Genomic DNA, 17,106 nt, shown 5'->3' on the forward strand with positions numbered 1-17,106 from the left:
AGTAAATCTTTCCTGCACTCTTTCCAGTTTAATAATATCCTTTCTATCATCGGGTGACCAGAATTGCACACAGTATTCCAAGTGTGGCCTTACCAATGTCTTGTATAACTTCGAGACGTCCCAACTCCTGTATTCAAAGTTCTGACCGATGAAACCAAGCATACTGAATGCCTTCTTCACCACTCTGTCCACCTGTGACTCCACTTTCAAGGAGCTATGAACATATTTGTTTTCTGGAGCAGACGAGTGAAAGAGCAGAGAGACAGATAAGAAATTACCTGTTAAAAACCTGTTTAAATAAGTTTAAAGCACTTTCGTAGTAAGAACTTACCTTGTAGAACTGTTTAAATCATTTAAAAGCATTTTTGCAGGCTTTTTGTATCTACCGCTTTAAGAATTCTAAGGGAGTGGATAGCAGGGAGTTGTGGGGGAGCAGGCTTTAAAACAGCGCCAGGTTTAAAAGGAGGCCTGGTGTGGGCAGCGGGCAGCGGAGTGAGAGGGAAGCAGAGTGAGCTATTAGGGCTTGGGAGAAAAAGGGCCAGGTAAGTAGTATTGAAAATTTCAACACGAACTACAGTGAATAATGGAGGGGCATGTGATGTGTTGTTTCTGTATGATGTGGGAGCTGGTGGACCCCAGTGACCATGTCTGCAGTCAGTGCAGGTTGCTGGAGGAGCTCCAGCTCAAGGTAGATGAGCTGGCCTCTGACCTACAGACACTGAGGCTCATCAGCGGGAGAGGGGGTGCCATTGTCAATGGGGTGCAAGTGACATCCACCACCACCACCACCACCACCCGCCCCCCCCCCCCGACTGGCTAACTCTAAGGGTCAGGAACAGGAGGGGGCTGCTGAGAGGGGGAAGGAGGGTGGGGAGTGGATGCCTCAGCCTCTCAATTTGCATAACAGGTTTGAGGTTCTTGCTTCCAGTCTGGATGAGAACGAGGTTGGTGAGCAAACTGCACACAGTACAGTGATGCAGACGCAGGACATAGGCAAAGAGAAGGTGAAAAGGAACGTAGTAGTGATTGGGGATAGTGGGGTTAAGGGTTTTGACACTGTCCTTTGTCACAATGACAAAGTGCACAGAAGGATGTGTTGTCTGCCTGGTGCTTGGGTCCGGGATGTAGCATCTGGGCTGCAGAGGAACCTGGAATGGGAGGGTGAGAATCCGGTCGTTGTGGTACATGTGGGTGCCAACGATGTAGGCAAAATGCGAACTGAGGATCTGGGGAGGGAGTATGAAAAGCTGGGAATGGAATTAAAAAGTAGAACCGACAAGGTGGTCATCTCTGGGCTACTGCCTGAACCGAGTGCAGACTGGCGTAGGGTTGATAAGATTAAGGAAGTGAATGAGTGGCTCAGGGATTGGTGTGGGAGGAATGGGTTTGAATTTATGGGGTAGGTGGGACCTGTTCAGGTGGGATGGGGTTGGTCTGAACCGTGCTGGGACCAGAGTCCTGGCGAATCGTGTAAATAGGACTGTAGACAGGGCTTTAAACTAATTGGAGGGGGGGGAGGGTGCGAGCGTAGGTGACATTACGGGGTCTAAAGTTAAGGAGAGGGTACAGGTAAGGGAAGAGGCCGAGGATGTCCCAATAATAAAGGGAGTAGGGGGCATGAGGATGGTTGGTGCCGTTCTGGCAAATAGGGTCCAGGTGAAGGCTGGGACGAAGGCACTGTATCTGAATGCACGAAGCATTCGGAATAAAGTGGATGAGCTGGTGGCGCAGATCAGCACAAATGGATATGACCTGGTGGCCATTACAGAGACGGGGCTGCAAGGTGACAGGGACTGGGAGCTGAATGTCCAGGGGTATCAAGTGTTTAGGAAGGATAGGCGGGAGGAAAAAGGGGGGTGCGTAGCTCTGCTGATTAAGGATAGCATCAGGGTGGTAGTAAGGGATGATATAGGAACCAAAGAGCAGAAAGTGGAATCGTTGTGGGTGGAGATTAGGAACAGCAAAGGGAGGAAGACGCTGGTGGGTGTCGTCTATAGGCCCCCGAATAATGATCTGGAGGTGGGGCGGGCTGTTAGTGCGCAAATAAGTGCGGTGTGCAGGAATGGAACGGCGATAATTATGGGGGATTTCAATCTACATATTGATTGGTCGACCCATGTTGGATGCGGTGGGCTCGAGGAAGAGTTCTTGGAATGCTGCCGGGATAGTTTCCTTGAACAGTGTGTGTTGGAGCTGACGAGGGAGCGAGCTATCTTGGATCTGGTGTTATGTAATGAGGCGGGTAGAATTAGGGACCTTGTGGTGAAGGATCCTCTTGGGGAGAGTGATCATTGTATGGTGGAGTTTCTGGTGCAGATGGAGGAGGAGAAAGTGGGTTCCCGGACACGCGTCCTTTGTTTGAACAGAGGGGAGTACGGTAGGATGAGAGAAGAATTGGCGAATGTTGTCTGGGGGAGCGCGTTGGAAGGTAGGTCTGCTGAGGAACAGTGGAGAATCTTTAAGGAGATCTTTCTTGGTGTTCAGCAGAGATTTATTCTGATGGTTAAAAAGGACCGTAGGAGGCGAGGTAATAAGCCGTGGATAACGAAGGAGGTGAAGGAAAGTGTTAAATTAAAAGCGGAGGCGTTTAGAGTAGCTAAGAGTAGTGGGCGAGAAGAGGATTGGGAGAGGTTTAAATGTCAACAAAGATTGATAAAGAAGGGTAGGAGAAACTATGAAGCTGGGCTAGCGCTTAATATAAAAAAGGATAGCAAGAGTTTTTATAAATATATAAAAAGGAAGAGACTGGCTAGGGTGAACGTTGGACCCTTAGAGGATGAGAGGGGGGACTTAGTGGTAGGGGATGGGGAAATGGCTGAGGTCTTGAATAACTGTTTCGGTCTTCACGGAGGAGGACGTGAATAATTTGCCGGGTGTTAGTGATGGAAAGGTGGTAGGACTGGAGGGTCTTAATGACATTATTGTTACTAGAGAGGCGGTGCTCGACAGACTGGAGGGACTGATTGTGGACAAGTCTCCAGGACCGGATGGAATGCATCCGAGGGTTCTGAAAGAAATGGCGGAGGTGATAGTGGATGCCTTGGTGATTATTTTCCAAACGTCGCTGGATTCCGGGGAAGTGCCGGAAGATTGGAAAACGGCTGATGTTATGCCGTTGTTTAAGAAGGGTGGCAGGCAAAAGGCAGGGAATTATAGGCCGGTTAGTTTAACGTCTGTTGTAGGTAAAATGTTAGAATCCGTCATCAAGGAGGAAATAACGAGGCATCTTGAGGGGAATTGTTTGATAGAGCAGACGCAGCACGGTTTCGTTAAGGGGAAGTCGTGTCTGACAAATTTATTGGAGTTCTATGAGGATGTGTCTAGGGTGGTGGATAGAGGAGAGCCGGTGGATGTGGTCTGTCTTGATTTTCAGAAGGCGTTTGACAAGGTACCTCACAAGAGGTTATTGCAGAAGGTAAGGGGGCATGGAGTTGGGGCTAGGGTGTTAGCGTGGATAGAGGATTGGTTGTCAAATAGGAGGCAGAGTGTGGGGGTCAATGGGTGCTATTCGGATTGGCGGTTGGTGACTAGTGGAGTGCCCCAGGGGTCGGTGCTGGGGCCTCAGCTATTTACCATTTATATAGATGATCTGGAGGAGGGAACCGAGTGTATGGTGTCGAAATTTGCTGATGACACCAAGATTGGTGGAACGGCAAATTGTGCGGAGGGTGTGGAGAGTCTGCAGAAGGATCTAGATAGGCTGGGCGAATGGGCCAGGAACTGGCAAATGGAATTTAATGTTGGCAAGTGCGAGGTGGTCCACTTTGGTAGGAATAATGGTAGGAAGGACTATTACTTAGTGGCGAAAAACTGCAGCAGGCGACGGTGCAGAGGGACATTGGGGTCCTTGTGCATGAGTTGCAAAAACCCAGGCTGCAGGTGCAGCAGGTGGTCAGGAAGGCGAATGGGATGCTGGGCTTCATAGCGAGGGGGATTGAATATAAAAGAAGGGAGGTCTTGCTGCAGCTGTATAGGGCACTGGTGAGGCCGCAGCTGGAGTACTGTGTGCAGTTTTGGTCGCTGCACTTACGCAAGGATATTTTGGCCTTGGAGGGAGTGCAGAGGAGGTTTACTAGGCTGACACCGGAGTTGAGGGGGTTGAGCTATGAGGAGAGGCTGAATAAACTAGGCTTGTACTCGTTAGAGTTTAGAAGAATGAGGGGCGATCTCATTGAGACATATAAGATGATGAATGGGATGGATAGGATAGAGGTGGAGAGACTCTTCCCGCTCAGAAAGGACAGTAGGACTAGGGGGCACAGCCTCAAGATAAAGGGGGGGCGGTTTAGAACGGAGTTGAGGAGGAACTTCTTCACTCAAAGGGTGGTGAATCTCTGGAATTCTCTGCCCATTGAAGTGGTGGAGGCTGCCTCGCTAAATATTTTTAAGACGCGGGTTGATGGGTTTTTGATAAGTGAAGGGATTAAGGGTTATGGGGAGAGGGCGGGAATGTGGAACTGAGCCACGACAGATCAGCCATGATCTTATCGAATGGCGGAGCAGGCTCGAAGCGCTAGATGGCCTACTCCTGCTCCTATTTCTTATGTTCTTATACCCCTAGATCTCTTTGTTCTGTAACTCTCCCCAATGCCCTACCATTAACTGAGTAAGTCCTGCCCTGGTTCAATCTACCAAAAGGCATCACCTCATATTTGTCTAAATTAAACTCCATCTGCTAGTCATTAGCCCAATTAATCAAGATCCTGTTGCAATTGGAGATAACTTTCTTCGCTGTCCACTATGCCACCAAGTTTGGTGTCATCTGCAGACTTGTTAACCATGCCTCCTATATTCTTATCCAAATCATTATTATAAATGACAAATAACAGTGGACCTAGCATTGATCCCTGAGGCACACTGCTGGTCACAGGCCTTCAGTTTGAAAAACAACTCTCTACAACCATCCTCTTTTGTATCCATTTAGATACCTCACCCTGCATCCTGTGAAATTTAACCGTATGTAAAAACCTACCATGCGGTACCTTGTCAAAGGTCTTTGTAAAGTCCATGTAGACAACGTCAACTGCACCGCCCTCATCTACCTTCTTGGTTACCCCTTCAAAAAAACTCAATTAAATTTGTGAGATATGAGTGGCACAAAATTTGCCACTCTCCAACCTTCAGGCACTTCACCTGTGACTATCGGTGATTCAAATATCTCGCCTAGGGGACCCGCAATTCCCTCCCTAGCCTCCCACAATGTCCTGGGATATACTTCATCAGGTCCCGGGGATTTATCTACCTTGATGCGCTTTAAGACTTCCAGCACCTCCTTCTCTGTTATATGTACACTCCTCAAGACATCAATATTTATTTCCCCAAGTTTCCTAACATCCATGCTTTTGTCAATAGTAAATACTGATGAGAAATATTCATTTAGGATCTCACCAATCTCCTGTGATCTGCACATAGATGGCCTTGTTGATCCTAAAGAGGCCGTACTCTCTCCCTCGTTACTGTTTTGCCTTTTATGTATTTGTAGAAGCTCTTTGGATTCTCCTTTGCCTTATCTGCCGAAACAACCTCGTGTTCCCTGTTTTCCCTCTTGATTTCTCTCTTAACTCTACTCCTACATCCCCTATACTCTTCAAGAGATTCACTTGATCCCAGCTGCCTATGCATGGCATGTGCCTTCTTTCTCATGTGTTGTTGCATAAAAACATCTGCAGAGAACACAAGGTCCTTGTTCCCTCCTCTTCTGACTCCTTACATAGGTTCCCATCCCCTGGCATATTAGTTTAAATCCTCCCCCCAACCACACTAGCAAACGCTCCCCTTACAACACCCAGTCCTGACCAGGTGTAATCTGTCCAATTTGTACAGGTCCCACTTCCCCCAGAATCGGTCCCAATGCCCCGGGAATCTGAAACCCTCCCCCTGATACCATCTCTTCAGCCATGTATTCATCCGATATATCCTGTCATTTCTACTCTGACTAGCACCGGCAGTAATCCTGAGATAACTACCTTTTGAGGTCCGATTTCTTAACTTTCTTCCAAGCTCCCTATATTCTGCTTTTAGGACCTGTCCCTTTTTTTAAAACCTATATCATTTGTACCAATGTGTACTACAACCACTGGCTGTTCACCCTCCCGTTCAGAATGTTCTGCAGCCGTTCAGAGACATCCTTGACCCTAGCACCAGGGAAGCAACATACTATCCTGGAGCCTTGTTTGTGGCCACAGAAATGCCTGTCTGTTCCCCTTACAATTGAATCCCCTATAACTATTGCACTGACACACTTTTTACCCTCCCCTCTCCAGCAATGATGCAACGAATTTGGCTGCTGCAGCTTTCCCCAAAGAGATCATTCCCCTCGTCCTATCCAAAGTTATATTTGCTGTGTTTTGCAAGGGAATGGCCACAGAAGATTCCTGTATTTCCTGTCTGGTGGTCACCCATTCTCTTCCTGCCTGTGGTGTGACCACCTCTCTATATGTGCTTTCCATGATATTCTCTGACTTGTGGATGCTCCACAGTGTCTCCAACCGCAGCTCCAGCTCTGAAACTCGAGCTTCCAGGAGCTGTAGCTGGAGAAATTTCCCACACACATGCTGACCGAGGGACTGGAACTGTCCCCAGCTTCCCACATGGAGCAAGGGGAGCAAACCACAGCTTGGAGCTCTCCTGTCATGTCTTACCCCTTTAAATTAAACTTTTGAAAGATGTTTTATTTCACATTACATCTAATTATCCTGGGTGCTGCTTTCCTGTTCCTTATTACTACCGAATATAATCTTTACTAACTATAAACTACAGAAATTACACAAAACATTTTTGTAGTGTACAACAACTGCAAAGCCAAGAGTAAAAAGAAAATAAAAAATTACTTACCAATCACTTACCTGCTGGCTGTGACGGCACAGTTCGATTTCCTTTTAGATCTCACTTGCCCTCACATCTCCCTTGCAGATCTGCCTCTCCCAAAGATGAGCACTTCTCCCTCGGCACTGAATTCCCACTCAGCTCCAGATTCCCAAAGCCTTCAGTCTGGCTGAAACTCGCTCTGGCTGCAGTCCTTCTCCCACTGGCTTGCACAGGCTCACTGGTGTGATTATACAGGGCCTTGGTGAAGCCACACCTAGAGTATTGTGTGCAGTTGTAGTCTCCTTTTCTGAGGAAGGATGTTCTTGCTCTCGAGGGAGTGCAGTGAAGGTTTACCAGGCTGATTCCAGGGATGGCGGGACTGATGCATGAGGAGAGATTGACTAGGTTAGGATTGTTTTTGCTGGAGTTCAGACGAATGAGGGGGGGGATCTCACAGAGACTTAAAATTCTAACAGGATTGGATAGGGTGGGTGCAGGGAGGATGTTCCCAATGATGGGAGAGTCCAGCACCCCCAGGGGTTACCCCCAGAGGATTCAGGTAGGCCACTTAGGAGGGAGACGAGAAGACATTTCTTCGCTCAGAGTGGTGAGCCTGTGGAATTCGTTACCGCAGGAAGTAATTGATGCCAAAACATTGAATGTATTCGAGAGGTGACTGGATATAGCACTTGGGGAGAAAGGAGGAATAGGCAACTGAGTTGGAGACCAACCGTGATTGTAATGAATGGTGAACCAGGCTCAAAGGGCGGAATGGCCTCCTCCTCCTATTTTGTGTTTCTGTGTGCGCTTGTATGTAGCCAAGGTAAATTTTTCCTTGTGCATAATTAAGAATCTGTGTGTGTGTTCCATATTGTGCCTATTTGAATATACTAGCACAATTCAAAAAGATCTTCTATGTGCCAGCATTAGTTTTGCAGTAATTACAATTTAGTTTTAAGATCATTTAAGGCCCATTACTTCCTCAGGGTGACACTCTGCAATGGATTGCCACTCTTGATGGACTTACCCACATTGAAATTGCAAAGCCTGTCTCATCCATCCTCCCTTGCTGAGCCTGGGTGAGACAGGAATAGCGAAACATACCCTTGGCTGCATCGGCATGGAGTAGCTGGGGCTGGGAACAAAGGGAAGCCTCTTTTTACAGCATTCGCTGTAGCAAAGGAGATATTTAGTGGGATAATTTAAAGGAAGAAGGTAAGTTTCAAAGTTAAGTGGTTCAGACAATTGGGGATATGGGGAGGGAGGAGGGAGTGTGGGATTGGGTCGGACTCGGGAGGTGGGAAGGCAGTGGAAGGGTCAGGTTGGTTCAAGATGGGACTGGGGGGTCATGTTTGACCAGGGTTTGGTGGTGGGTGGTGTCGGTGATCTGCTGGGGTTGTGTACATGCAAGTTCCTCAAGTTCAAAGTGATGTTCTTCCTTCTAAATCTCTTAAAGTAACAATCGGGGTAAAACTACCCAACCATCCAAAGTCTACAATTTAAATCACTTCCGTCAGATGGTTCCCAGTGCATCACATTTGGGGAATTAGGTTCCTGGACAATTGTAATGTAAATATTTAAATAGAAACTTTGGAGGGGGATTCCCCAGCGCATCATTGAAGTGCCCTTTAAATGCAATGCTAAGGAACCAGGAAGCTATGGCCTGAGCAATTTACTGAGATAACATTCGCTTGTTCTGTAATTTGTATTACGTTACATTTAACTATTCATGAATATTATAAACAAATCAAAAATTCATTGTGTTTTTCACTAATGCTGCAATGTCTGGATTTGATCCTGTATAATGATATTTACTGATAAAATCACTCAGTTGCAAATTGTACATCATTGTTCAAGAAAAATCCTGGTTATATCTGATTAAATCTCAGAGATACTTGGATTGAAAGTTTTGTTCCGTTAGACAAGTTTGTCGCATTTGAAATGCATCATAATAAAAGATTCTTGCTACACGTGATTCAAACCCATCAAAAAACAATCAGATTGGGACAAATGGCACATTGTGTAACGTGAACTGAAGCAATACTGCCCTCTGTACTGTGACATTTCTGATTCTAACCTGCATCTGAGACGGGACCTATAAGAAGAGCTAAGAACTTTTACCAGAAGGAAACAGGGTGGTGGGGAAGTGGACTGCGTTGGTGTTCAGCTCAGAACGGTTGGCTGTGGACTGAAACTGATTGTCTGGAGATTGTGGATGAACCAATAAAAAGGGAGAAATGATCAGTCTACTGCTTGTATTGCATCTTTATCCTATAAACTGTAGTCTTGTTTATTGATTTTGTTTCAATATTGTTTCTTGACCCCTGATATACTTACTTTTGTGCCTCTGTGTCCCAGATACGATTGATATTGTCAAAGACCCCATTCCTCCTAATGAATACAAAACAGAAGAGGACCCTAAACTGTACAAGTCTTTCAAGACAGGAAGGGGCCCCTTGTCTGATGACTGGATACAGGAGTGCAGAAAAAAGCCTGGGAAGATGCCAATTATGTGTGCATACAAACTCTGCAAAGTCGAGTTTCGCTACTGGGGAATGCAGTCCAAAATTGAGCGTTTCATCCATGATGTAGGTAAGTGTGGCAGCTGCAACTTTACACACTTGTGGAAAAGACATCTTTTCCTGATGAAACTCTATTGTTAAACATGTAAGCTAAAAATAATTCAGTGTTCTATAGTGTTTTCGAGCCTTGCTATGAAGGGTGACAAAAGCAGAATTATTTTCACTGGTTACTGACTTGGTGGATAATCAGAGAATGGCACCTGTGAAGAATTTATCATATCAACACAGACCATTGACCAGGGAGACATCAAGGTTAAACTTTGCATTTTAACTTTTTGAATGACGTTTTGCCTTAATGCGCTACTCACGGGAGTATATAATTTAGTAACAGGTCTGTATGTTGCATGTAGTTTCTGCAGTCCTCTCTTAGTAACCAGCTGCGTTCATTTCTGTGAAATTAGTTTGGAAACCACCTCCTGCTTTTAGCTGTGTCCTGTTTGAAAACTTTCATGCAAATATTAGCTTGCTAAGTGGATTTAAACCAGCAGGATCGAAAACAAATTAGTGTGAGCAATTGAGTGTGATTCCTACATAGTGCCATGAAATATTTAAGCTTTGAACCTGGAAACATGTCCTGCTGGCTAGGGCTCTAACAACATGGAGATTCTGATCCTTTGAGCTAATGAGGAGCTACAAGTCTATTTTGTCTTTAGGCTTTAACTTCAATTAGAAGCAGAATGACATGGACTGTATTCAAGAGGCTATCGCATCCAATAAAATAATTAAGTATAGAATTATACATTTTATTGCAGGTAGGTAGCAGAGCAGGTTTAACAAAAATAGAAGATACTGGAAATCCACAGTAGGTTAGTCAGCAACTGAGATAAACAAACAGGCTAACTTCTCAGACATTTCCCCTTGTTGGAATTTAGTTCTACAGTCGGCTAAAACATCAACCTATCTGACTTCTCCAACAGTACTTGACCTGTATGCCTGCCTCCAACACATTCTGTTTCTGTTCCAGATTTCCAATAGTTGCAGATTTTTTGGTTTTCTTTTCAGTAGAATTTGTTTAGGTTTTTCCTTTGAGAATTATCTTTTCATTAACTTTTGGAGCAAGTTCTATCTGAATCAGTCAGAGCCCTCAGCAGGAACAGGAGCAGACACAATGGACCAATAATTTCAATCAAGTATTCATATTTATTATGTGTCAATCGAAGGATGTTCAGTGTTGAAGAGAAGAACACTCTACGTTTCAGGAATTCTGTAGCAGCATTCATTCCACAACATTTAACACAACTACAATTAAAGTAAAAGCAAAATACTGTGGAAGCAGGAGATTAGAAATAAAAACAGAAAATGCTGGATATACTCACCAAGTCGGGCAGCGTCTCTGGAGAGAATAACAGTTAACGTTTCAAGTTCAACATGACCCTTCTTTGGAACTAAATTAAGATAACCCTCATTCTGTCCCAATCATATACTTCAGCCCCAAGCTCAGGAAAACAGCTCTCACTGCAATCTTCTCCATTCTTAATACCATCTATCATTGGATCGCTCTAAATACACTCAGTTATTGTTAAATGAGGGCTAGTTTTGTGCCACCGGAGGCCTACTGGAACAGATTGGAACTGACCAAACTCCTGGGTAATCAAAAGTAAAGAAAGGTCAGAAACTTGTATCTATGCTCACATTTTGTTCCAGATATTCACAAATGCATGGCAAGTGAGAGTCATCACACTATCTTATTCATCGCAGGGTTTTCCCAGGTGCCCACAGTGAGGTTGTTACCCACATGGAGGTACAAAAATAATTGGAAACAGTACCTACTTGTGTAACTGATCTTACGACCACTTGCTTTTATTTGTAACAGCCACTTCAACCATAAGCTACATGTACTAACAGCATAGCTGATTAAATTGATCTGACAGTAAATGAACAATCCCTATTAATAATGATTAAACTTGAATAAAGAGAAAGAAAGTGTGCATGCTCGGAAAACCGAACATGCACAATACTAGTTGCCCACTTCTATTGCATCTTAGTCCCCAGATATTGTTATGTTTAGTGAATTATTTCGAAATATAGATAAGATGCTGATTAAAAATTCACTGGTGTCATAAATTCTGTCCAGATGATAATTGGCTACCTGCAATTACAGTATCCAACCGATTGCCATCAATAAGGTAACCATATTCCACGCGAACCATGAAATAAAGGAAAAAATTTTTTTCATTAAACTTGATAATTGGCCCCTTCTAGTTATGTAATTTGCTGAATTATTTTCTATTAATAAGAAGAATTGTGATATTATTTATTACATAATGAAACAATGATGCAGCATGAAGGTTTTCTTCCGCCAAGTGTCTGATACTTGTGGAGAATCATCATGGAAAGCAAGTAACAGAGAAACCCACATATGTAGGATTTCTGTTTGCTTGATGTGGAGCTTTACACTTTACGCTATACGGTTTGGTGTTTTTTTTTTAATCAATGGAGTTCACTCACCATACATTGAATTCCAAAAAAGTAAAATGCGGAAAAGTCAACACTGCTTGAATGACTGCTCCCAACACTTTAACTCAGCTCTGATGAAGGGTCATCCAGACTCTCAACGTTGACTCTGTTCTGACCCCACAGATGCTGTCAGATCTGCTGAGATATTCTAGCATTTTCTGTTTTTGTTTCAGATTCCAGATACCACAGTAATTTGCTTTTATTTTTACTTTATGCCTTCTATGTAGTTCAGACACAAAATCTTAAACAAGCTTAAAGAGAGGAAGAATTTGAGTTTGTTTCTGTATGTGTGTGTGCCACCTTTAAACTTGTATTTGATTTCTGTAATGACGTTTTATTTTAGGCAATTTCTGCATTTCCACTTGAAAAGCGTAAGTGATTTTACTAGAGAAACGAAGATAGTATATTTAATTTGAATTATTGTGACATTGCTCATCTAATTTTTGAGAAGGAGCAGAGGGCAAGAGGAGGGATCTGAGAAACAGGGAGGTAAATGCCAGGGTGCCCCAGCATGCTGTAATCTGACAGTTTCCCAGGAATGGTCACTGATAGACATTTGCTTATGTCCAGCCTAAACCAGCCACCCATTATCTTAGAGATTCTATGGAGTTGTACTGAAAGATCCTTGTCCAGTTGATTTGTCTACCCTCCAGGTATCAGTAATTACCCAGACAAGCTGTTCAAGTGTCAACACTACCCTGATGTACTGTGACCAGTGTGGCTGAGCCTTGCAGAGATGACTTAGAGGCTGAACTATCTGTTGTGACCTTAGAACCACCTCAACTCCAAAGGGATCCTACTTCTGTCCTTCTCTCTCCTTTCCAATAATCCACCAAAAGAGTCCAGTTATTAAGTGACAAGGTTTTAAGCCCTTCTTAGTGGACATTAACTAAGAACTGGGCTTTTATGACAATTGGTGATAGTTTCATGATTACCATTACTAAGACTAACTTTATAATTCCAGATTTATTAATTGAATTGAAATTCTAGCTGGTGCCATGGTAGAATTTGAAGCCATATCCCTAGAGCATATCCCATTTAAAAAAAATGAGACAACAGGAAAACATCTGTGTGTACCACCATGTGTTTGTTTAATCCAATTTTACTTTTATTTAGGAGCCATGGCTTTAATACGTTCAAATGCATTTAGTTTCATGCATCTAATTGATTTAAAACTGTCTTTGTACATTGCAGGTTTAAGGAAAGTTATGTTGAGAGCTCACCGACAGGCATGGTGCTGGCAAGACGAATGGTATGGCCTCACCATGGAAGATATCCGGCGACTGGAGCGAGAAACACAGCTTATGCTGGCCCAAAGAATGGCCCAGTTCAACTTGAATGATGGTGAAACTGAACAAGTCAGCCCAAGTCAGTCCTCCAATGAGAGAGATCTGGACACCAACAATTCCATCATTGCCCTCGATCCAGAACCCAACAGTGCCAGCCTGAAGGACTTCCCTGTCTCCTTAACAGAGAGGTCGCTGACTAAGCAGTGGTCCACATCATCCAAATCATCACGCTCATCAAAGAGAGGAGGTAATGTCTGGGAACTCCTTCCTTACTGCTTTCTTAAGAGCTCTTTTAAAACAAAAATACCTATTTTACTTTCCTCCCTCGTTCTCTCTTTTCATTATTGTAACCAGGGTAATTCTGCCTAACATTTATATCTCAATCGAGCATCATATTACAGTTTGTGGAAGTTTGCTGTGCAAATTAACTGGCTGCCTCGTTTTCTCCTGTTACAACTGTGACAGTGCTTCAAAAGCACATTGACTGGAAAGTGCTTTGGGACGACATCTTGGAAGTGTTGTATAAACACAGATCAGCTCTGATGAAGGGTCATACAGACTCAAAACGTTGGCTCTATTTTCCCCTCCATAGATGCTGTCCAACCTGCTGAGACTTTCCAGCACTTTCAGTTTTTGTTCCAGATTCCAGCATTCACAGTAATTTGCTTTAATGTTAAATAAATACAAGTCTGTCTTTTCCATCTTAACCGCCTTTTTTTTTTGGTCTTTCTCTCCTCCCATTTTAAAAGGGTTGACTTCTTGCTGGAGTACAGATTTCGCATTTGCCAGTTGCCCTTCCAGCACCGCATCCAAATGGCGTAGCTGGTGTGTGAGCTGAGGCGAGATTAACCACATAGGCCATCACATCTAAATCTAATCCTCCTTTGGCAAGACATCCCCACACTCAGTTCCAACAGAGATCTGGCAGAATGGCGGCTTTGATCAGGTTTTCCCCTGCAATTCCTCACTTGTTTCTCTAACTTTATCTGGATAAACTTGTGCTTCCTGAGAAAATAAGTTTTAGTATTTCTTTTAATGGTGGAATTTCAAATTTGAAATATGACTACAACATTAAACAAGAGATAATTGGATAATCCCACTGGTTTGATTGCTCACTATGCTCTGTTTCTGTTATCAAGTCCCAAGTGATATTCCTTTTTTTAATCTGGAGATGAGTTCAGTGCCCTTGGTTTAAACGCTATTTCATATTGATTTGGCTGTCCAAGCCAAACTTCAACCATTGAAGTTGTGACCAAATAAATAATGCAAGTGAGTTCCTCCAACAGTTGATATTTATTTTCTTTTCACTTTGTGTTGTATATGTTAAATTGTTAAGCAGATATTCCATGTTAGTGGGTTTCCATGATCTTTTGGGTTCCCTTTCTGATGCAGTTCACCAGTACATCACAGGCGCTTAGCAGCTGCTGTCTTTCAATGCGGGTCTGCTTCTGTGGAGCCGAACTCTTTGTTGTAGCGCCAGCTGGCTACAAGACCCAATTTGTTGAGGCATGTGACAGCGGAATATTGTGTCGTGCCCAGCAGTGTAAGTGAAAAAGCAAGCTGGGCTTTGAGGGAAGAGCAAGAACTCAGAGCAGCATGACTGTCATTGTCCAAAGCATTTCAGAGGCATCAAAGACTTCTTCCCCTGACAAGACCCCTGATGCGATCTCTGCAGTTTTCTATAGTGAGAAGCACAGAATTCAGAATGATGGAATTTAAAAAAAAACGCCCTTTTGTTCAATGTTCAATTTTTTTCCAATTCTAAGTTTTTTGAAGTAATTAAACAGAAATGTGGGTTCTTCAATACTGATGGTGCTCACCTTTTTAAATACATTTATTTGAACAGTATGAAGGGCACCATTTGTCATTCTCCAAAGTGATAATTGTTTGGAAGGAGTAGAACATAAAATCATAGAACCCCTAAAGTAAGTGTGAGTAAGTGTGGAGTAATTGAGTGGTCACCGAGTTGACATCTTACCTCAGGACTGACCTAGCCTACTCTGTATGCCTCTCCTGTCACTTGCATGGAGACAGGTGCTGCCAAAGGAGTAGCATTGAACTGAGATCCATGTTTCTATTTTGATCCTACATAATCACTTCACCACAGGTTTGGGCTGCTTCTAATTCAGAATGTATAACGTTCTGCAAGGATTGCAATGCAATTCTGGTGGTTCACACAGGAGTTCCATGTTATCTTTCTCCACTTCTGGAGAATTCAAGAGCAAGCTATTCTATTCAGGTTAACCATCAGTCACATTTACTACGAGTGAGGAATTCACAAGTTGATTGCAGCTCGTTAAGTTTTACTTTGCAAACTATTTTTGCATTTGCAAAGTATGCTGCAGTTTTTGATAGTACCTTTTCAAAACATTGAAAATTAATCCTTGGGTATATTTTTGTGCATGATGACACAGTGGCCATATTCTCTATCGCCATGTTGACTTGAAAAATAATTGATTGAACTGAGAGATAAAAGATAAACTATCATTCTAAGGCCAGAAAAGGTGAGACATGACAAATGGCATCCTGGTCTGCTGTTACCTGGATCCATTTGGGTTTTAAAAGCGTCAGAAATTTGGCCAAAACAATCTTCACATGAAGTACTCCCTTTGAACAGTACATTTGTCAAAAATATTTGTTTGTTCTTATCAGTGCCTGTGTTTGATGTATGCTCTCATCAGTGAGAATGCAGCTGAAAATGAGGTATTACTATGTGGAAGATTCTGGTTCTAATCAGAGAAATGCTTGCCTTAGAGTCGTATTTATTTTCTTTCCTCAATTTTATATTTTCATAGTTGCAGTAAGCACTATAAATAATCTGTATCACAGACTGAATAATTGAGCTTTGTACATTTCTGAAGATAAATGACTCCTTTCCTCTGCATTGAGTTGTGATTGCCAGTATCCCGGATTGATTTCAGTCAGAATGAGCTACGACTTTGCTGAAAGCCTCCTGGAAGATCTGTGATATTGATGCCATCTGTTACTTGCGAAGTGGTTTATTTATAGAAATTATTAGCAATGTGGTGCTGACGTCTTTTGCTGCGTGAATTAACTTTGTCATTCAAACTGGCTGCTTGTGCTTTCTCAAATGGGTAGGACTGTTCATTAAAGAACTGTAGCAGTGAAGGGGAAATATATCACTGCCTCCACTTCTCCTCTTGGTCTGCACTGCTCTGTCATTAGATCAGCTTCAATATTTTGGGGAAAATTAAATTGAATCCTTTCGTAAACAGAACAAGACTGAGATAATCATTTGACAATATGGTTCATGGCTCAATGTATTGTCCTGCTTTTAATGTCCTTATTAATTAGGAATATTTCACAATATAATTTTACTAATCCCAGAGTGATGGAAAAAGATGGCAGTAATTGAAAACTATGTCCATTGAATATGAAAGAGTTCCGTTGTGATATTGATGCTAAAGCATGAATGGATTTTATTCAGTAAGGTTTCTTGCTTAATTCAGGATAGGTTTTCTGATCCATCCCTGTAACCTGCGTATGTTCTATTAATGTATATTAAAATTAAATCTTGCTGTTCCAGTTTCTTGCCAAAATGCTGCTGCATTTTTTGGGAAGGATTTGAAAATATCATGTATTTGAAAACTTATTCTGAGTGAAGTTTTTTTAGCTTTGTACTTCTCTCTCCTTAAAACCAGACATCTTGCTACGTTAAAAAAGTTCTGTAATTGCATGTTGTTGTTATTGATTCACGATTGCTTTGAACTTAATGGCCACTCAAAAAATAATGCCAGTCTTTAGAATGTTGTGTATCGAATACAGCGGTTTCTCACTGACATTTGGACATTGCACTTTTCTACAATTAACTTCAATTAATTGTCTCATATTTTACAAAACAACAAATCACAAAATACTGCAGGCAGCATGTGAGTTGAGTGCAGAAGAAGCAGGCAGTCCAATTTGCAATGGATAGATTCAGAATGCAGCAAAGATGGCCTAAAAAAAAA

General features: G+C 42.8%; 1 protein-coding gene across 9 annotated transcripts in view; it reads left to right on the forward strand.

Moving 5' to 3' along the window:
* The window catches only part of pitpnm2 (phosphatidylinositol transfer protein, membrane-associated 2), a 496,848-nt gene that overhangs the window by 384,516 nt on the left and 95,226 nt on the right, over positions 1–17,106 (forward strand). For all 9 annotated transcript variants that reach the window (XM_080207949.1, XM_080207955.1, XM_080207957.1 and 6 more), the window contains 2 exons: positions 9,166–9,399; positions 13,041–13,382. In XM_080207949.1, coding sequence (XP_080064075.1) covers positions 9,166–9,399; positions 13,041–13,382 — 576 coding nt within the window. The remainder of the gene's footprint in view (positions 1–9,165; positions 9,400–13,040; positions 13,383–17,106) is intronic.

Source organism: Carcharhinus amblyrhynchos, chromosome 20, assembly GCF_965287045.1.
Source record: "Carcharhinus amblyrhynchos chromosome 20, sCarAmb.v2.hapA, whole genome shotgun sequence".
Classification (NCBI taxonomy): domain Eukaryota; kingdom Metazoa; phylum Chordata; class Chondrichthyes; order Carcharhiniformes; family Carcharhinidae; genus Carcharhinus; species Carcharhinus amblyrhynchos.